A 24459-nucleotide genomic window follows, 5' to 3' on the forward strand; every position below is an offset into this window, starting at 1 on the left:
TAAATTATCTCGTAATATATATTATATATATACTATATACAAATCTGAGTTCTAAACATCGTTTTCTGTACAAGTTCACGTTTTCGACTAGCTCATAAATAATATTCATCTATTTGTATTATATATATATATTTTGTTTTTTATTATTATTTTTGTTTTTTTTCGTATAAAATATGCGTTTTACATTGATGTAGACGTTGTACGCGCGTTTCAAAAAAAAAAAAATATATATAAAATAAAAACTGGTTGTTTTGAGTAAACACTACATCGCCGTCGTATATAATATGTATAAATGGGCATTATAGGCGAAAAGAGAAATGAACGTTTATATACTTCACCTTTGTTTATATATTATATATTTTTTTGTGGTTTTTTCAAGTTTTAAAATAAGGAGGAAAAAAAATGAAGAAACAATACATAATATTGAATTCTTGTACAAAAATTCGCGACGGTCATCATAGGTTTATCGATATGCGAAACGAGAAACAATTATAATATAATATATTATAATTATACTTAAAAATAATAATAATGCTCATCGACGTACGAAGACTATGTAATAATATATACTTATACTTACATACATACATACATACATACATACATATAATATATGTATACTGGCCATATATGCGCGCTATGCGCGCGCATGTCTGTGTGTGTGTGTTCATATTTTTCGGCTTATCTTTTGACGGGAATATTAATAGGAACTATGAGAATATAATATGTATATTATATAATAATATGATGATAATAATATTGATAGTAGTAGTAGTAGTAGTAGTAGTAGTATTATAATAATTTTAATAATAATAATAATAATGTGTAGTACTAATGTTTGTCATTCGCCGACCCTGCTGTGGTTAGAGTGCCCGGGGAACGGCAAATCCAATAATCACGCGTACTCGGATCTCCAACTAGCCTAGATGGACAAACAGAAAGACAAAAACCGTTAACAAAGGTCACAGATATCAAACGAGATAAAAGCATTATAACAATATGTAAACCCCTTTTACCCTGCCCATTGTCAATATTGTGTTTATTAATTTTATAATATTCCATACAGGCAGCGATTCACCAATAGTATGCTCTGCAGTATTGCACACCCAAACTTTTTTCATGCATTTCTTAGATTATTTTTGACTTTTGATATTTTCAAGTATATATAGGTAGGTATACAAAGTCCATCAATTAATTGAATTTTAAATAAAAACTATCGCCCTGACTTTTTGCAATCATTTTTTTAAAAATTGATTATGTTATTTGAGTTACTAGAAAAAATGTGTTTGTATCACTACGGGATACTATTTGAATGGTAATAAATATAAAAAATAAAGTATATAAAGTAGGATATTAAGTATGTACTTGTAATTTGTAAACATGGTCTAATATATACTATTAAATTAATTCAGAATTTCAACGAATGCATTATTAAATGGAAAATGGGAGCGTATAGCAATGTAAACGATGTTACATTGTTACACATTACCTACTGCAGATTCTGATTGATCAAACTATTATGATGGAATATAACATTTTAGTTTTTGGAATCATTTTTTAGGAGCTGTTATTTCAACTTGCCACCGCCCGACTACGAAGAAAATTTCCACCAAATGTACCCTAGATGCACAAGTAATTCGACTTTGAGTTTCGACTTTCGAGTAAAAAATATATTTTAATAATTTTTGTACTTACCATTGCGTTTGACGATGTGGGCAACCCGATTCCGGTGAGTGACGCCATATGGTGGTGGTGCGGGTGTATGGACGCGGTGGGTGCAGCCGGCTGCGTGGCCTGGTGATGGTGATGGTGGTACATGGCCGCGGCCGCAGCGGCCGCATGGTGATGGTAGTGGCTCATGGCCGCAGGGTGCGGGTGCAGAGCCGCGGACGCCGGGTGGTGGTAACCCGCGCCGGTGCCGTCGCCGCGCATCATGCCGGACAACGACAGACAAGCGCCGCCGCCTCCGCCGCCGCCACCACCGATGCCGCCGCCAATTCCGCCGCCCAGGCCACCGACTATCGAACCCTTCTTCTTCTTTGACTTGGAAGACAGCTTCCGGTTCCGTGTCTGTATTCCTTCCTTTTTCATCGTCAACGGCCGATTAACCTGCAGCAGAGAAATAGAAAAATTACGATCATTGATAATAATTTTAAGGCGATGAAAACCGTTGACTATTTACACAAGCAACTTAATATGTTGTATACAGGTTGTAAGAGGACGTAGCTATACCTATTTAAATAGTACCTCATAAAATAGGTAATATTGTTTACAAAACATAACTAATAAGTATAACAATACTGAAATGCATCCAACAGCGGACGGTTTATTTTACCCCCAGATGTGCCATATTATTTTTGAAACCAAATTTGGATTTTAGTGCGGATATTTTACACTTATATATTTCTAACAGACAATAATACGTTCTCAACAGTCGCAGCCACTATGCGGTGCTTCGGTGAACTGTATTCGGGCGCTGTCTTTCGTCACCGAGCCCACAACAGTGCGTTCTTAAATCCGGTACCTCATTCTATGATATACGCACCAGAACGTATAAGTATTATTGTAATATAATAATATGATTATATTATTATACACATATGATATCTGCGCCGAGTCCCGAGAGTGAGGCTAATTCGCCAAATCCAATATAATAACGGAATCGGTACGCGCCGCCGAACGCTTTGCGCGGCCCAAGCACAATGGTAATCGATTTGCGGAAGAAACGCCGGAATAAAGAGCAGGACGGTCGCATTATCGTGTCAAACGAAATACCGTCGACGACACAATACCAGCGTTTATATAAAAAAAAAAACCTTTATAGAGTATCAATCTTCATATTATTATTATTTATATAATATATTATTACAATTATTATTGTTGTTGCTGCTGCTGCTGGTTGGGCCCCGGTGGTGTATACACATATTATATCGGTCTTTTGTGCACGCGTATACTGTTTCGTATAGCCGCCGATAATAGGTTTTTTATTGTTGCGGCAGCAGTGCACATCGTCGCTGCATCAGCTGCCGCCGGCCTAGCCGGTAAACGCCCATTCCCATTGATACGCACTTAAAAACGTTGTACCATATAATCCGCCGAGATCGCGAGTGTGTGCTCGTCGTATAATGTTAAAATGTATATATTTTCTCGGAGGCACCCTCTCGGAAAACGACCCTCGACACACGATAAACATATATAGGTACGCGCGCGTGTGTGTATTGAGAGGGACTTCCGCGATTCTGCGACACGCATGTACATACGTGTGTATATACATACCTACTACGCACCGAATAAGTGTTTGTAAAACATCTCGGCAATGTGTGCGTACACACGACACGGATTTCGCTACGGAGTGATGGGGTTAGGGTGGTTGGGGTTAGGGATTGTGTCTCACGCAAACCGCGAAATCCTATAGCTGTATTATGTATACGCCACGCAGTGTCGGTGGCGTTGGCGGTGAGAGATCGCTCGCGGAAAACCGTCTAGGGAAACGATCTACGCCCCCGCGAAAATCGGCGAAATAACCTCACCGTTACCAATAAGTACCTATATGAATGGATTTATACCCCCGCGGCTTTACCTTTCGGCGCACTATGGTGTATAATATATGGGCGCGGCGGTGACGATGACGGTACGCGATTGCGTAAACGATTGTCGTCGACGGAAACGGTTCTATATAATATTATGTTTCTTTTTTCTTTCTCCCGTGGGCACAATGGAAAGCCGTCGGGGTCGACGAAAACGGCGGTCGTACACCTCTTCTCTTCGCCGAGGAGAGCGGTTAACGATAATAATATGAAATTATTATCATCATCATTATTATTATTGTTATTATTATTTTCGACGACCGATGAGGTACCTACGATTATATATATATTGTGGACATCGGAGAGAGGAGAGAAAAATAACTATCTATAATATGCGACCCGGCCGATGCTCTAGAGGTGTTGACCCGCGGTAGGGGATTTGGGTGCACTACATAATTTGACTTTTCGTTTACGTTGTATAATAATTAGTCATTAGAGGTTTGCGCACCGTCGGCCGACGTCGCGGCACCCGCGGAGCGCCATCGCGACCCATTGTCTCGAGTTATAATAATAATATTATTGTTGTGCGCGCCTATCCTCTCCAACGGCGGTACCGTTCGTCATTGTTAAAATATAATATTATATAGCTGGATATTATATTATTTACAACGATCTCTAGCTGGCCGCCGCCGCCGATACTGACGGAATTGATTTTCTCGCTGAAGCCTGAGCCACGAAACGTGTGTATAGATGTTGTATTGGGAATATAATATATTATTATTATCTCATATTATAATAATACTTTCGAGGACGTCGTGAAAACACGATACGACTAAAACGACGTAGGCGCACGGCAATCTCGTGCGTGTGAAAAGAAATCGAATCGAAAAGAGTGGCGTCCTTTCCTGCAAAGTTTTCCGCTTATCTAAAACGTATGACCACTAACGTATTCGGCGTGTGCAGGTCGATCATTCTAATATAATAATTTTACTACTCGAACATGAGTACCTAAATCATTGGCCGATTGGCTTTGCGAAGACTTTGGTGATTGTTGATTTTCTATAACCAGTGCAGAGCTCTTTATAATAATATGATTATCGCGCACGAGACCAAGGCGGCGCTAAGGCGGCGGCGTGAGAGACGAGTCATCCACAGAAAATGTACCCAACAACGAGCCGTGACGTGGAATAATGAGTATCGATGATATCGTATGTTGTTATAGGTATGTATGTAGGTACAGGTAGGCTGCCGGCCGTGTGTAATATTATATATTATATTATTATTATAAATTCGAGGAATTCGACTCCGAATATCGTAGCTGCTGCGACCCGTGACAACGAGACGGTTTGTTTAACATTGTTTTAACATTAAAACGCCGGTCGACGATATTAAATTAATATATTCGAGACCACCCCTTGCACGGCGTGTTACATACGTGCACACACGACGACGAAAAAAATCACAAACTGACCGTGAATAATGTTTTATCGGAATAATAATTTAATAATCAACGTCGTCGTCGAGGGACGACATATTTTTATCGGACGATGACAAACAACGGCGTTTCGGCCGTTGTAACAAGATAATCGAGCACCGTATATAATATAATAAAAACATGTCGACGGGCGGTCCCGGTGCAGTGTATCTGGTACCACGTCAAAACCGCATCAGGGCGCGCACTCACACACACACACACATACTCTATCAAACGCTATTTAGTATTTATATTCATATTATAATAATAATACAAATATAATCGGTCATGGTTTCTATATATTATGCAACCAGCCTGCATTATCGTATATTATATATTATATTTCCGTTTCATCCGTTTTCCGAGTGTGCACTCGTAGTCTATATATACGCACGTCGCGTATTTTTTTTGTCAAACGTCTCTCTCAAGCGGCGGACGTCCGATCACGACATTTTATATACTGTGGTATCGCCGCCGTGGGATATCGTCATTGTATACGACGCCGGAAGAGAATAATAATAATATTAATATACCGACGACCGACGGGTATATATACTCGGCAGATTTTGGCAGGAAACACGGCCGCGGTTATGGTATTATGGTTATGTACACGGTATACCTATATATAACAATATAATACACGGTGTACATGGCTGCGGGTCGGAGGATGTCAAGATATATTCGCACGCACTCGTGACGACAAAGACGAGGACGGCGCGGCGGTGTTTGTAAATATTTCTCTTTTTCTTTTATTATAATATATGCTCTTCCCCTCTTCGTTTTTTTTTCTCTCCTCCGATCCGTCATTGTCTTTGCACTGGCGTCTATTATACATACACACAAGCGCGCGATACAGGCAATTATTATTATATTGTCGTGTGTGTGCAGTGTGCATGTGTGTACGTACTTATATGCGGTCGTGTAAACGGGACCACACGGCGAGCTGTTTGAAAACTATATATATACGATCATATTGTATATATATATGAAACGACACCGTTTGTTACGCGTTTCGGCCGGCGATAGCGATCGAAGCCCGGAAAAATAGATGGACACACTAGTAGGTACTGCGGCAAGATCGAAAAAAATACGCTTTAATAAACGATGATGATTTCGGAGACTTCTGTGCATATTTTCTCCAATTAGTCCGTGGCCGTCGTCGTCCCTCGAGCGTGGCGCCCGGAGGGTCAGAGCAGCATCCCCGCGCATTTAATGCACCGCGTCGACTAATTGCGTGCGTTTAAATATATACAATATAGCTCTTCTCCCCTGCGCCCGCTCACAAAACGTCATAATATATTATTATTGTAGTATTATCAACGTCGTCAGCTTCATCGTCGTTTGATTACAATCGTCGAGTCTCGGTATATATTATATTTTTACACTGAGCGACGATGACGCATGTGCGTATAAATATGTATATAATATTGTGTAACAGTCGAGTCATATAGAGCACGCGGTCGATTTGAGAAGAGTTTATATAAAGGGTGAAAAAAAACGCGAAACCGAACGGGTCATTAAACGGTCTAGTTTATAAATCGGTGGTATACGCGTAGTTATATTTATACCTCTTACGGGGTACGTGGTTACATATTACATTATTATTGTAAATACCGTACGCCGAAACTGGTGTCGCGCTGCCGCCTGCAATGTCGGTTGGAAAAGTAAAAAAAAGGGAGTGAGACCGGCCCCGGGGGTGTGTATATACATACTATACGTGTTTAAATGCGTTTCGGAAGTCGTCTGTGTGTATAGCGCCAAAAACCCTCTCGGCGCGGTTTGCTGCACTATACTATTATTATCATTATCATCATCATAATGTACGCTTATATACAAACGACGGGGTTGGCGCCGGACGAACGGACGCGACGACGACGACAACAATAACAACGGTGAAAGGGTAGTTTTTGTGCAGTGCTAATAAATAGGCCGCGAGTATAATATATAGCAAATATAAAATATATAATAATAATATGAGGCTCTAATTTCAAAGTGTACATTCTCCATGTTCACTAAATGTTCAGAAAACCAAAAAAACCAATAATAAATGTCAAAGAAGATTGTACGTCTTGAAACTGAATGTAATTTTCAAGCTTAAAATATACTGGAGATTGACCATTTTGCTCAAAAATAGTGAGTTATTGATCATTTATACACATGAGTTTGGTTTTTTTGGTTTTCTAAAAATTTAGTGAACATGGAGAATGTACGCTTTGAAACTAGAGCCTTCATATATACTGACATATTTCTATACTATATTAGATTGTGCACGCACATTGAATAAAATATTAAATTATTTTAGTTTTTGAATACAGCCAGCACAGTTATTATGTTTATTTAGCCTGAGCGATTTTCATCTACATTTTGCAGTCCGATGAAATAAAAAAAAAAACATACTTATTTAAGTTTGAAAAACAATGAAACATAAAAATATAGGTACACGTGCGCTGGCCATCGTTATACATCCATAATGGCAGTATACGTTAGTACACACGTATCTCGAGAAAGCTGCGTTCCTTGCAGCTGCAGGTCATATAATATGTAATAATAATATATATAGTGTACGGCGCAGTTTGTTATATACTTTATAAATAGGTACACGGCACGTCGAGTGCGCATTGTATGCGCCGAGGTGCAGGAAAATAAAATACGTTTTCTGTACTTACGTTGTGCAGTTTGTAGTAAAGACCGCAAGCGTTGCAAACGGGTTCGCCGTTTTGGTTTCTCCTCCACAGCGTCGTGGTGGACGTTTTGCAATTCGCACAGCTCGTCCCGGCTCTACGGGCAGCTGACTGCAAGGACTGTAAAAAAAAACAATCGGATTAGTTCTCTTTTATATATTATATTATTTACTATATTATTATAATATGCTAATGTGCTAAATAATGAACGTCGGACGGAGCGAAATAAATACAAAAAAATGCGCGACGAGGTAAAATATTGTTACGGAGGTTCGGGCGCGAACACACGGGTAACGGGTTATAATATTTCAATATATATAAAGGTATAGTGGCATCAGGAACATTTTGTCCTGAATAAGGGCAAACATTGAAGCTACCCATACATAAAATTAAAACCTATGTATAATTTTTTTTCAATTATAAAATAAATATTCATACTTATTTTCAAACATCTGTAATTAACATATAATTACAGATAGATGTAAGTATAACCTATAACTTCCAACAATCAATTCGAATACAATATTAAAATTAATCAATTTAAAATCTGCAACATTTTACTTATACAAAAATGATAGTTAAATATAAAGATATTTTTACACCTCAACAATATTACCCACCCTTCTAAAATTTTTTGGTGTGATTGCCCCGACAAAATATGTAAATATGTTCGGGACCTCACTGGATGTATACCTACGAAGTACGGATCGCTTGGGGATTTCGAAATAACGAAAAAACCTAGCGGCGTTATACGACCACTCGTGCGCTAACTGCAATATTGAATATAAAAATAATAATTTCGTCAGCAAAAAAAAAAATATATATTTCGCAATATCGATTATCGACGACGACGACGAAGATGTGGCCGCGCCAAAGACGTTTTGCGAATACCTACACATTATTAAACGAGCGTGCGATCCCAACGACTATAGGCGACGTGTGTACTGCACACCACAAAATAATGGCATGGCAATATAATATTATTATTGTTTGTCGTGTACACATTATACATGTTATGGCGCGCGTAATACGCGTGCCCTTCATAAATACTTCACATACACAATAGTATAGGTACCTACCTACATGTAAGTACCAGAGGTAACTTCAGCAGTTAGTTAACGTATATATACATACATATTGTCGTATAGTATACGTTGCCTATGTATAATTATATATATATCATATTAATATATTATATTGTAATACACGCGCTGCCGCCCGGTAGTTATGATAATTAACAAAGGTTGTAAGTCGAAAAGATTTCTTCTCGTCCGGACTATTGTATCAATTAGGCCTCGCGCGGTATGTTTGTATTCGAATTAAAAACATTCCGCCGCATTAGCATAATACAATTCTGTGCGCGTTGTAAGCTGTCGTCCGTTCGAAATGTATAACGGCTACTGCAGCAGCATAGGTCTGAGAGGGTACCTACACACAATATTATATACTGCTGCGCGGCGTGCAGTAGGTACCTACATGTGAAATATTATTATATCTATATGGATAGGAATGCCTAGTTAATTTAGTACGAACGTTTCGAAATATTTTTGTAAACGAAAAAAATCGAATGTTTAATCATTTCTATTTTTTCTTTTTTTATATTATTATTTTACCGCTCCGCCGTTTGCCGGATGCATTTTAACGTCTGCAGCCGAAAAAAAATGTGTTGTAGGTACAATGAATTCGTGAGCGGAGCAGGCAACATTAGGACCCGTTTTCCCGAGACAAACACGAACAATAATCCCCGCCCTTTTCCTGTAATTACCGTTTTATTTAATTAGTCGTTATATGCGTTTCCAGGTGTTTTGACCTCATCGCGCGGGTAATGATTGTATGACCAAAAAGAAAAAAAATGACAACTATATACAACATATATATTTAGGTATTTAACAACATAATATATTAATATATTATATTAGATTATGACGAGACAAAAAATTCAAATATATAATTCCGTCGAATAAGGTAAAACGCTTAAAGTATTAAAAATACTGGTGCCTCGGAGTACTGGTATACACACGGTAAATCGATACCACTATACCTGTATATAATATATTGGACGTATATATACATATACATTGTACACGGTTAAAACGAAAAATCGCTAAGTGGTATGAGAAAAAAATCACGTGTTAAATACACGATAGGTGTCAAATTTCACAACAAATGTCATTCAAAAATAAATTCGTTTATAATATACGCACTCGACTACACAGTTTATACATACAGATATATATATAAATATATATTATATTTCTCGTTGGCCCTAAAAGGTTTTAAGCTATTGAAATATTTTTATATAGTGGAAACATATTAGAGTATTAAAATATAGGTACCTATACATAAAAGCGTCCATTAAACGCGTCGATTTGGCGTGCACGCATCACGGAACGACGCCACCTTTTATATTAGGTATATATAGGTACGTTTTATAAGATATATAGTATAATATACTGTATTTTATGGCTTTTTATTTTTCAACCCCCGACAACCCTAAACTGAACGAACATCGAGAAACGTCGAAAGGATTGAATAGCGAGTTCTACGATTCAAATTCTATACAATAGCGTTGTTAATATAAAATATAATAAATTCTGTATGGAATATCGGGGCAGACGGTGGCGATGCGACCATGGTCAGGTAGGTGGATACAATATAATAGTAGGTATATAATGCAAAAATATATGTAAAGGACACACACAGGATGGTTCTTTTGTGACGCACACAAATCGTGAAACTATGACGGTTTATAGTCTACAAAGATGATATTTTGTTTTCTTCCTTTTCAGAAGAACTCGAACAGGCCTTTTATTTTCAATCTACATCTGCAGCACAAGTCTCCGATCACGTATGCGCCGTATCTATGTACAGGTAGCCGTCTGTAGTTTAGGAAAATACCATATCATCATCGTGGCCGTCAATCGAATGTTTAGATCGCCCTGTATATTGTATATTATACAGGCTAGTGTACAAAATATTTTTATTGCCCGGCGAACAAAGTATCTAAATATATCTCGCATAATATAATATAATATGTAATAGACCGCGGTATAGTGACGCAGTTTTTTTCCTTCAAATAATATATAATAAAAGTTTGTCCATTGTTCTAAACTGCAGTAGGTCTCTCTGCCAGCGAACATTATAATATATATATATACATACAGATATTATTATAAGACATTAGTAGTCGTTTGGAACGCGCAAAAAAATTCTAAATAAGCCTATTGTTTGACGAAAATCGCGTTCGCCACTCGTATAATAATAAAATTATACATCGCTTTATGTTTAGGCGTGCGCATATTATTTTATCGAAGCGAACATAATGAAAATAATGATACTAGCTATGGATATTTCAAACAATCAAACGGTCATATTCTGTCGTGGTGTTGTGTAATGATTTCATGATCCGTTTTCGGGTCTGCTTCCGGTGTCGCGAGATTGATTTCTCCGGCGTAGGAATTCCACGGGCGCCGCCGCAGTACGCTCGACATCATAATAATATTATAATATTATAGGTACCAGGTACCTCCTCCGTATATAATATATAATACGCACATATCATATACCCACGTCTGACGCGGCGGCGGCGGCGGCTACTTATACCGTGGTTCGAATATATTATATACATCACCACGGACAGCGTAGGCATATTATACATAACCGATCGCGCGGACGAAACGACTTGTCCGGTTGTCAATATTATAATAATAATATATGTACGTGGACCGGACGTCAAGCGAACGCGCACAGTGCGCACCAATATAATCGGATCGGTCTTGGACGACGGTGAGCACCGAAAACGGTCGTCCGTAGGTATGTATCTATATATATTATAGTATGTATATAACATGTGTTTGGGCAGTGACTCTATAAATAATAAATATGTACACATATTATTGTCTATCTTCGGGTACGAGACTTGAGCCAACGAGTCCATTAGAGTTCCCCGAGAGACGTAGGCGTGTGCGCGCTATATGTACGCATCATATATACATATACTTATATATTATATATATACAACCCCGCCGACCGGGACCGAGAAAAATAATATCAAATAATAATATTATACACGTCGCGTTTATATACCGTCCAATTTGTGACTCGTCATTTTATATATTTTTTTTTTTCGTTTTATTTTTATTTTACTTTCCTCCTTTCCTATTATGTACCACGCGCGCGAGATATCCGTAAACGGCACGTCAATATCATAATAATATCGTATAAGGTCCTCGGCGCGCGTGTATAATTCGACACGATAATAACATTGTGTTCGCCGATCCAATCATTTGATAAGTGCGCTGGTATTTTGATAAATGGACACACGACGATGCGTGCGCATGGCTGCAGAGACGCAGCAGCGGCGGCAGTGGGATAATAATAACAATAATAATAACAACATATTATGTGATATTAAATTTTGGGGATTCGATACGTGCACAAAATTGTACGAGAGACATAATAATATATTACACATGTTTACCGCCACCGGTAACCGCGGTACAGCGCCGGTATATTTACAATGTTATACGTGTTCTATACGACTTCGATCATAAAGTACGTAATATTATTATATTATGATCAGACTTCTGCAGAGTGTGGCGCGAAATATAGATTAATAATATAATAATCGTTATACAAACAGGCTCGTATCTCGTGCGTCGAATAGCGGAATATTGTTCGGAAATCATTACGTTTCTCGTCGTTGACTATAATAATATATAATATTATAATTTAAGGTGTAATTATTATTACTCGAGACGCGCACGCTGCACTAATTACCGTGAGATTTTATCATTAATCGCGACTACAGGGTTATTGTTTTTTACGCGTCTGGTTAATCGTCGACGACGGCGAGTCGACGGAGAAAGGTTAGGTAATATGCGCCTGCTCACACAGGTAGTATATATTGTACAATTTAGTACTTATATCACAGTGGAACCGAAAAGCATGACAATTTCTGTACGACCATAGACCTATATGGGTTTCATAAAATTTAAATTATTATCGGAGCACCGCGGATGAGTGAAAATTTCCCCGGAATTTGGCGGTCGAGTGCATGTGTAATACGTAGGTATAAACCAGCACGAGCAATGGTCGCCCTGACGGACCCTGAGGACCCGATTGAGCGTGAGAAATTGCTAATCGGCCCTATCCACCAGAACCGCCACCCTCTCGTCGGCATAAAAATGAACTCTGATCTACCCTATTATGTAATACAGCTACGCGCGCTGCGCATAATAATGATATATCAAATCGCCGATGCAGCGGAGACGGCGACCACGTGACGACCGAATAAACGCGATACCCGTGTTACCGCGGTAACCGAGGGCGATCTATAACGACATTGTAATCGCTGCATACACGCACTGCACGTGTAACCCACTCGCGCGTATATATAAACTATAATATGTTATAATATTATAATAATATAAAAGCGCATGTCGCGTATTTCTTCGGACCTATATAGATATACACAATACGACGTTATACGAGTGTTATACTGTACATAATATAACATTATAATAATATATTATACGCGTATTAAATACATTATAATATGCGCTAAACGGTCGTGCGCGAGTATAATATAATATAGAGGTACCTATGCGTCGCGAGATATCGGGGCCGATAACAATATAATTGGTGGAAAAAAAATTAAGTACAAAAAACTTAATAGTTAATGGGCAAGGTACCTCTCTCTCATTCCTGTTATATATATATGTGTATGTGTGTGTATAGGTATATAAATATAATACTTATAATATATGCTCGCGGTCGTGCGCGCGACGGCTACATCGAATAATGATGACGATAATAATAATATTATAACAACAACGGCGCAACGATAATAATAACCACGTAATGTAAGAAAAACGGCCTAGATCGCTTCGTCATGCACAATCAATTACGCTATTAGACGATCGTGACGGGGGGTGCAAACACACATCAAACAATTCATTAGGGAAAATTTTCCTAACTCCGAACGCACCGAGTACAATAATATATAATAACACGTCGCGACTCACGAGAGACGGCATATTATTATTATTATTATTTTATATAGGTGCATGATAGGCGAAGAAGACGACGGATAATCCGTTCGTATGACGGGCGTCGTCTTATGGGTAAAAAAAATACTTATGTATTGTGTAATAATTGCGGGGTGGTGTGTACCTATCTACATGCGCGTGGTATAATACGAGTATGTCCACCCACCCCCGACGGAGTGTTAATTATTCTCGTTCATCTCGGCCGCGGTCCATCCGCGGAATAAAAATAATAATAACCCTTCTTTCTCGATGCGTATAACTTATACAGCCGTACCTATATAATATTATCATGGTAAATACGCACGCTCACACATTATAATATTATAGCCCTCGAGACTCTCGATATCGTTTCTCTGCGTATATTTAATATACCTAAACAACAATAAGTCAATACTATATTATGTTATCTTCAAGGTCGACGATATATAATATACTGTGTGAAAACACACCGGCGGCGGCGCCGTTTGGTGCACATGTATATAATATATCTGTATATAAATATATAATATAATCGAAATGTACGGAACTAGTTTTCGTGTGAACCGTAAAATTCGTATCCGTATACAATATATATATATACTCACGGGGTGTTAACGTGATGTAATTAATATATGCTAGCGCTTATACATTGTAATAATAATAATATTATTATATATGGGGAAATATTATTATTATTATTATTATCGTCCGTGCAGTGTAAGAGATTCGGCTGAGGCGGAGGAGTAGGACAACGAAGACGATGACGACGACGGCGAGGACGAGCTGCAGTGCAGGAGGAGGGCAAAAACAACTATACATGCGTATGGGTTATTAATCGATTTCGATAAAGCTGGGTGTTACGATTAAAAGTAAGAATAATTAATAGGCTAAAGGTTATAATTAGAGGTATATATTCTCTCCGTTAATATTTACTGTAAGATCGTGACCGAGGGGACTTTGCGCAGCACCACCCACCGCACGCACACATATAGAGGTATGTGTACGCGCGTATATTATACCTATAATATTATTATTATATTCTAGCGGAGTCTATAAATATATATGTATATATTTTTTATAATATATTATTCGAGAAAGGAATAAAAAAAGTAATAATAATAATATACATGAACCCGGAGTACTTGTATATAGCTGCAGGTAGGTACGCGCGCAATAATACATCTCATCGATATACCGAATAATAATAATAATAATTTTTGTGCGCGAGAAGATTCAATGGTTATGAAAGCACAAGACACAACAACTTTGTGTTATATATTTGAACTAACGAATTTTGATTTAGATAAATCGACATTTTCAAATATTATTAGCTTCAAAATTTACAGGGAAAAAAGTGTTTCTCATTCGACAAAAAATATTTATGTGACATTTGTGATCACCTTTCAAGATTATTATAATATATTATTAAAATGACACGCGTCATGGTAGTTGCAATTCGACATTCGCCATCAACGCAAGATAACTCTAAGATGAAGTTATTAATACAATCACCTTCCAATATTCCTATAGGTATAAGAAAAGTAATAACTAATAGCCTAATCACGATGTTCATGAAAACTTGGGGGTGGAGAATTCTTGGTAAATCACCCTGTATACTTTATAGACTTATATATATATATAACGCCGAGATATTACCATAATTATTTAAGTAGGTACCTTGTACCTTGTATATTCGGACCTGACCCTGTGCTGTACTATAATATTATAATACTGTCTAAATTTAAGCGATGCGACTAAATTAGAATTTCTATAAGTCATTATTATTTTTATTATTACTAATATCATCAGATCCCCTCGGGAATCGATGCAAAATATGCGTAAAGAATTTTTTAAACGTTTCGAGAGATTAACACACGTCGATTATATTACACGGTGATTATAAATTACCGCACCGGGCTCAGCGCGTAAACATGGTTTTCACCTATATAAGCGGTTATGGTATATTATTAATATTATACATAATATTGTTATTTTATACATCTGCCACGCCGCTTCAGCCATACTGCACAAATATGCACTTACAATATTTTATTTTTTCGGTTCGACTGGAAAATGAATATTCAAAACCGTTAATTGAATTACAGCCGAATAGCCCGAATACAATATTATATTTATACGATACAGGTAGGTACCAACACTATACCAAATTTAATGCGAATCAATATTTTTGTGCTCGTACGATTTTTTTTTTTTTTATCTCAAACCGGCCGGCGATGCAAAACATTATATACTTACATTATAATTATGTCGATGTATCTACCTATAGGTATCATATAATGCATAATGCGAAAATCACACCACGTGATGAATATTCATGATTTTTTTTTAAAATTTTTTTTGTTAAGTTACGTTTATATAAGATGGACAGACATAATATTAATATAGTATAAAACACGTTTCCGCTGCCATACACGTTCATCGTACCTGTATTCAAACGGAATATACGCGTTGTTATATTATGGTCGCGATTAAAATGGAATTTATCATCGTATACAATTTTATACACATGCCGCACTGCATATTATAATAAAATATACACACTGGCAAATTGCTGCAGTGCTATTGTCGAAACATGAAAATGTCGTGTTTGCGCATATTTTCTCGTGTTACGCACAATAATAATAATAATAATAACGCCGAGGAAATCGTTCGTGCCCGGTTCGTGCGAACCCGACCGGCCAGCCGCGACGACGACGGTTCTATATACGAAAACGACGACGACAAAAATATATAATTTAAAGTAGGAGGGAAAAAGACAAACGGTTTATCGAACGATGATAATAATAATATTATAATATATTATATTATTTATTATGTTCTATTGTTGAACAATAAATATTCTCTTTTGGTCAATGACGGCCGCGTAACGAAATATCGCGAGCGGCGGCTGCAGTTGTATAGGTTATAGGTATACCTATAATATCGTGTAGAATATAATAAAGTGTCGTGTTGTGTTTTTAATACGCGTTTTTACAACACACACACACACACACACACACACACACACACACACACGCACACACACACACACATACAAACAATCACAACACACGCTGAAATATACAAACACGCTGAGTTCTGCAGTACCTACATGTGTATAGGGTACGCGCGAGGGGGAATGTGAGATCCGAAGGGGGCGGCGCCGGGAAGGGAGAGACCGGTACGGGGCCGGGTCGTTAAATTAGCATACCAAAGCAGCAAATACACATATATGTACACACACGATATAATATGTATGTATGCTACTCTTTCTCTCACTCTCTGTCTTTTGATCACACGTGTAGGACGGAGAAGCTGAATATAATGTATAGTTATAATATATGTGCACAAGGTCCGCGACTATATACATTGTAACTAGTACGCACCATCTATATAATATTATTATAATATATTATCAACAAATTGGCCAGGAATCCACTTTCTCACTTTTTTCTCGGTCGATGCTATTTTTTTTCGTTTTTACGAAAACGCGACATGATCACTGTTACGACAACGACAATGACAATGATCATTGTTGGTGGTGTGCAAATATACGATTTATGACAGACGGCGACTTTGCAGGGAGAAAGACGCGCTCGGCACTATATTATTATTATTAGCATTATAGATACCCTTAAAGGATCCGATTAAGTATGCGAATCGACCCGTGATTAGTGTATTTAAATTAAGCCCCCAAGCATCGAGTTAACTATTTTGCCTATCAATATAGTTTCTTTTTATCAAATTCAAACATATTATAATATGGTGCATACGGTGTATATTAATATGATATAGGTATGGGAACCTTGAATTTTATGCACCAAAATATCGTGATCGGAAGACGTGTCTATCGATATTATATGGTAAACTATTTATTATGTATTATGTATTATACACTCTGCGGCGGTGGCGCCGTTGAACAAAACATATACAATATATTATATATATAGATTATTTTGGTAGTTTTAAAAAGAAAACAATATTTTCCGAGGGGAAAATAATTGTGGATTTCGGACTTATAGCCACGACGTCGTATATATAAAAAGTAGAGCTGGAAGGGCCGGTCAGATCAAGAGACGTCCACGGAGCGGTGAGAGTGGGAAGAAATCGTGCGGAATTAAGTGGTCCGAAGAAAAATAATGGTTTTTAAACTGAAGGGTCTGGCTGCTGGCTGGCGGCAGCGCCCGGGAAGGTTTTTCCTCTGAGCGAGTAGTTTTTCCGACGGCGGCAGTGGTGGTAGGAAAAAACGGCAGTGCTGCGGTGAGGTGGGCGCGGTGGTTCGAGCGGGATCGCGGGGTGGCAAGGGACAGCTTCTGCGATAATAAATCACGAGGGATTCGTAACGTTTAGAGAAGATAACGAAACAAGGGAGCTTTGTCATCGGTATATATATATACGGTGTGACGGGGTGCGGGTTGCGTATATAATATATAAATAAACGGGTGTTATGGGGTGGAGGGGTGGTGGGTGAAGGAGAGTCGAGTGTATACTGCAGGAGAGCGGAGGAGAGACAGATCGTTTATCAACGCGCGCGCGTCGTTGGCTAGCCCGCTCGGCCCGGCGCAGATGACTCGTCGACGGGGCGCGCGGTGAGTGACCGGGTGAGCGGAATCGTACCAGCGCGCGCGCGCGCCCCGCCGCAGTGGAGACCGACGCCAACGCCGCCGATGTCGTCGCGGCCGGCAATTGCGCAGTCGATACTATCGGACGCCGCGCGCTTCGCGTCCCCCTTTTTCGCACGCACGCACAATGGTCGTCGACAACGACGGTGCGGCGGCGGGTGGGGCGAAATACATTTTTACCGTCCCCTTCGTTTCATCCCTTATTCACTGCGGCGTACGGGGCGTCGCGCGCGTGATTCTTATCGGACGGCCCCTCATCGGGTCGGTTGTCGTCCGGGGGGGTAAGGGGATGACAGAGGGTTGATATACCCCGCCGCCACGGTTATATAATAATAATAATAATAATAATAATGTCCTCTACACGTATGTATATGGGCTACTTTTTTTTTAATTCCCATTATTTCCGTGTGCGTTTTTTTATACTTTTCCCATTCAGGTGTATGATATTATATAATATAATATATTGTACGGTTTTTTTTCAATCCCGGCCCGGTGAAAATGGCGCGACGGGGGGACCAGTAGTGTTTGTTGGAAGGCGGGTATATACATGGCCAGGTCGACTCGCACACCGACGTCGGCGATTCGGAAATCGGATGACGTAAAAACGAAAATAAAAAACAATTGAATTTTCAACGGTCGACCGACTGACGAATGAGGATGATGATACACAGCACGCGTACACGTTATTAAAATATAATATATATATATATATATGAGTATTAAAAATGGATACTATGCGTTTTTATTTTTTCCCCATTATGTTACACGATTTGACCGTACGACGCACTATTTTACATGTATCCCTTGGCAACGGATTTGTTGTGACAATCGAAAAACGTAATGTTTCGTATACGAGGATTGTATAATATATACTTATGCACATACTACATAATATAAATTCGACAACAAAGGCAACATGAAAGCTCAGCACAAGAACATTATATTATATTTTTTTTTTTTTGACAAATGTTGCGTATATTTCGTAAATAAGCTATTTTTTACACGTACGATCGACGACTAGAAAACAACAATCAATAATATTATATTATAATGTCAATATATATAATAAAATAATGTATGAAAAACGAACGTTTGAGAGGCGGCGGCAGCGGCAGAGTTCAATTAGACGACCGCGGCGGCAGGATTGTCAACGACCGTTATAGCCGTCGTCGCGCGTCCTCTGCCATTCTGTTGTCGTCGGATCAACCGGGCCCGGTCAATCGGGAGGTCTCCCCGACGACGGCAACGATACGGCGTGTATTTCACAATCACGCCGCCGCCGCCGCCGCTGCCGACTGAATCGCGTGCGTTTTTTTTCCATCATTACTTTTGTGTTTCTTTAAATAATAATACGACCGACGTCGACGACGACGACGACATTTGCATACTCTTTGCACTATGTGCGCTGCACACCACTCGACCGTGGTTATGTACATATACACGACCGCGGTAATATACGAAAGCGGCGGTTTGACCGACAGCCGGTTGCGGGCGGTACAGCCGCCACTGTTCGCCATGTAAGGATTGACGTGCCGCCTGCACCGGGCGCGTTTTAGCATTCTATATATTATTATATTTACGCTCGCGCACGGGGGCTTTGCCCTAATTAACTCCCGAGGTCTACATATTATATATATTTTATATACTGCCTCAGCACGATGATCCGCCGCGAGATGGGTGCCTATAACATATATATATAAGTACGACAAACGTATATAGTCTACCTACATAATATCATCTCAAATATGTACTGTCTATATATTATTATATATACAATAGGTATAAAATATAAGTATATACTAGGTGTGTGTACTTTGCAGTACTAAATATGTACTATATATATATATATATATATATATAGAAAAAATAATCGTGAGTGTGATAGTCACTATGTGACCGACACACCACGATGTATTTAAACTATTCATCTATAGTAATATATAGTTATATAAAGTTACTTATATGTAATCAAAGGTCAGCAAGTTAATGAACAAATTTTGGCTCGAGTTGGTTTGGTCAAGTCAACGTTGAAAGACCGCTAAGTTCTAAGTTAATATATGCATAGTTAACTTTAAGAGTTTTTATGTTTTTAAGGATTTTAAGTTTATATGGAGAAAACTGTTACTTTAACACTGTTATACATTAACTAATTAAGTTTTTAAGTCAAATTCTATTGACTAGAACACTAGGAAATATAAAGTTGAGTTGAAAAGTGTAAAAAAAATAATCTAAAGTTGGGTAACAAATTGAACTATGTACATGTATTGATAATAATTGTATAACAAGTACTGCATATATGGGTATAATTATCTTCGTTTGATAAGAAGAATTCGTTCATACAAGCAATGTACTGGATACGATGCAGATCCGAAAATAGTTATTATTCGTAAATCAAACATTCGCCCAAGGCCTTATGTATATTATATAGGTGTGATTTCGCGCCATTTTTCGATGCTCAATAGCGTATCATAAAGTATATTATGCGTCGTAGTCGTATAGCGATGTATTATAATTGTTATTATTATTGTATAAATTATGCCGAGGAACGCCGAAAAGTAAAAGCGGGCGGACAATGGGACGCGCCGGGCAGAACGGACGGACCGCGGGCGAAACGCACCGGAACGCGCCGGACGAAAACCGACTGCCATCATCGCACCACGTCCAGCCGGAATATGGAAAATTATATTATAATTATTATATTGTTGTGTTGTAGAGATTGTGAAAATCACGAAGATTTCGTTGCCCGACGATCGGAACAATTAATATAATAAAATATATTATTATATATCGCGCGGTATGTAATTAAATGCCTATTATCGTCGCCGCCAACGGACGCGGACCAATTGCAGTGACGTAATCGGCAAAGAGTTTATTTGCGCTACGAACGAAATGAAATAAAATAAAACGGCCAAAGTATATGTAGAAATTGAATTGTTTGGACCACTGGTTCGGGTGAAATCGGATTATCTCCCCTTCTCGCACGACCAGCTAATACTTTATAATTCTTCAGCATAAACATTTATATGTATATAATAATAATAATAATAATATGTTGGCTCGGTGTAACGAAACTGTATTCACATATGTGTGAAGTGCGCAGTATTAATGGCCAAAGCGTATAAAGCACGTTGTTATCATTTATACTATTTATATTTATATATATACTAATGCGTGTGTCGATTGTCGAGAAAGTTTGATAACACCCGATTGGCTCGATTGGTATGCGTGGTATATTATGTTCCGTGGAGAGTGTACCGATACGTATATGCATTTTAAACGTGTAAAATATAATATGATTATTTATCCGGTGTGTAATAGGCATTATCATATCATTAGAATATTAATCACTTATATATTTATATACAGAATGAGTCACCAACCATACTTACTCTTATTTTTTTTATAACAATAATTAATTTATTCAAGTTTTGAATTTTTGAATTTTTAAAACATAGGACTTAAACTCATCATGATTTGGAAAGTGAATACTGTTTGGGGGGGGGGGGGAGTTATATGGGAAACGAGCATCATCCCCTTTCAGATGCATAATTTGGAATGAATCATGGTCATAAGCTGGACGAATGCTTCAACCCCGTTACTACACAACAATATATAATATTATATGTATTAATAAATTATTATTGTATTATACGACTCGGGATAAATAATCAATATTGCGAATTTCGAGTGTCGTATACCTATTGTAGGTATACCTATTGTATTATGTTCATCTATAATTTTACGTGGGGTTTTAACTAATATAATATGTATAGGTACCTACACTTTATGGCGGAGAGAAAAAAACGGGTTAAACTTTTTCATTGAAAACGGATCGTTCGAAATATTTTAATATTCGCTGCAGCAACGCTCACGCTTGCGGTGGGGCGAGAAGACCCTGCCAAACTCAAAAGAAAAAGAAAAACCATATTACGCCCGAACGGCGACGATCATATAATAATATATTATATTATTATAATACTCCTATATATATACCTACGTTGTATATTGTATATACCGTCTGACACGAGTGCGAAAATAAAAAAATAAGAACGAGGAGGTGCGGCTGCAGTTATACGCCGACGGTATAATAATTCATATTTTCGGATACTATTTATTCCATATTATAATATACGACGTTACAATATTTTATATCATATAGGTATAGAGACACCCGAAAGTGTTGTGCAGTGAGCGCGCTTTGCTGGCACGCGATATATATTATATTATATATACTTGCTCAGCTCCAAACACGATGTAGCCGACCGTTATGTATATAAACTACACACACGCACACACACACACAATATCGTGTACACATCCCCCGTAAGTTCTATATATGTGTGTGTATGTGTGTGTGTAGCGCAGCGGTGCTCCCATTATATGTAAATTCGGTCGGCGGCGGTCAGGGGAAGAGGAGGCGGTATATAGTAGGTCGGTCCCGGCCGCCGTCGGTTTAACCGATATCGCTGCGTATTATAATATCATATATTATTACGCGCGTATGGAACACTACAAAATGAATAAAAAATTGTATATAAAAATATATAATACATGTTATTATAACTTTATATTATATACGTATATAATATTATTATGCGTGTGCGTGCAATAGCGAAAAAAACGCCGACCGAATGGTGACACGGCGAGACAAATTTGTACGACTATTATAATACGATGATATAAATATAATATATTATTATGTCGGGCATACTGTATATACCTCGTGATCCGACCAACGATCGTACGATAATAATAATAACAACAAATAATAACACACTCGACTCCGCCATGATATAATATGTATTTTTTATTATTGTAAAATAGGTTATGTTCGAAAGATGTTTGTACCTATAGTAAATGTGTGAGAGAAATTCTCTCTGCGACATTTTCACGTCAAAGAAATCTTTCCAGTTATACCTACATATTATACTTTTAAACAAATGCTATTGTGTATATAAGTGTTAAGAATGAGCGTAAGTACAATTATTATAGGTGCATGCAAACTTTTAAAGCGAGTTTTGATAAAAAAGTCTATAATTGAATTTTTTTTCGCTCGACGAAATCCTCACAGGCATATATTATACACATCCATTATACATAGTTAAACAGCACGGCGCTTTATGTACGACTCGTTCGACGATTGGACGGTGATGTCGACGAATATAATATAATGAACAGTACCTAAATATAATATACGCGTCAAACGATGGTCGCGAGGGGTAACCGACCGTGGTAACCGGTTGTTGTCGGGGACGAAAACACACGGAAGAGAAATAAAAACGTAAACGGGGTTTCGAGCAAAGGGGACGAATTTCGAACATGGCTACTCCCCGCGGGCCCAGCAGCTGTCGCCTCTCGTTTTTCGTACAGCTTTCCCACCGGCGCGCGACTGTGTAAAATACATAGGAAACGCAGGGCTATATATATACATATATATATAGAGAGAGAGAGACAGATATATATATATATAAATGGGGACTAAATAATACACACACGCAAACATAGAATAATATATGTATTTAGTCTCGTTATATGTATACAGCGTGTTAGACGGAAAAATCAATATAATATACGAATATAATATATAGGTGGTCCTAGCGCGGTGTAGTGGTGGCGGTGAAGGTTCGATTTCTATACAACGAATAGTATAGCGCGATGATTACGTTTGCTTTTTTTAATTTCCGTGGTTTTTGTTATTGCGTATTTGTGTGTATGTGTCCACCCTCCTCGCGATGGCATATTCGCGAGCTGTGTAAAAAATAATATATAACATACAATATAAAACCGCAGTTTGGTCGATATACGCCACACACCACCTTCGCTTTCGCCACCACCTCCGAAAGTCGCGCTTCACCCGATAATATACTATAAGCAGTAGATGAGGTGCGAGTACGAAAACATAATGATTCTATATACGAGATAAATCGAAATATATTACACACATCGAATCAGACGCAATACCAAGTACCTATATATTATATTATACAAGACGCAATATTATAAAATTCAACCGTCGGCATTATCGTTTTACAAAAGTATGGTATAAAAATGTTATAACTTATAATATCATATAAGCAGGTGGTGGAGGGATGAATTTTTCTCGTAACGTTTTTCCCGCTTTTTTAG

The 24459-nt window shown here is 38.1% G+C and overlaps 1 protein-coding gene across 2 annotated transcripts in view; it reads right to left on the reverse strand.

The window, feature by feature from the left end:
- Window positions 1-367: 367 nt before the first annotated feature.
- LOC100159936 (GATA-binding factor C) overlaps window positions 368-24459 on the reverse strand; it is a 60806-nt gene continuing 36714 nt past the window's right edge. For both annotated transcript variants that reach the window (XM_008183331.3, XM_001945258.5), the window contains exons 5-7: window positions 7668-7802; window positions 1696-2109; window positions 368-922 (exon numbers count right to left, since the gene is read on the reverse strand). In XM_008183331.3, the coding sequence (XP_008181553.1) occupies window positions 896-922; window positions 1696-2109; window positions 7668-7802 (576 nt within the window). In that variant the 3' untranslated portion in view covers window positions 368-895. The remainder of the gene's footprint in view (window positions 923-1695; window positions 2110-7667; window positions 7803-24459) is intronic.

The sequence above is a fragment of the Acyrthosiphon pisum genome, chromosome A1, assembly GCF_005508785.2.
Source record: "Acyrthosiphon pisum isolate AL4f chromosome A1, pea_aphid_22Mar2018_4r6ur, whole genome shotgun sequence".
Lineage (NCBI taxonomy): Eukaryota > Metazoa > Arthropoda > Insecta > Hemiptera > Aphididae > Acyrthosiphon > Acyrthosiphon pisum.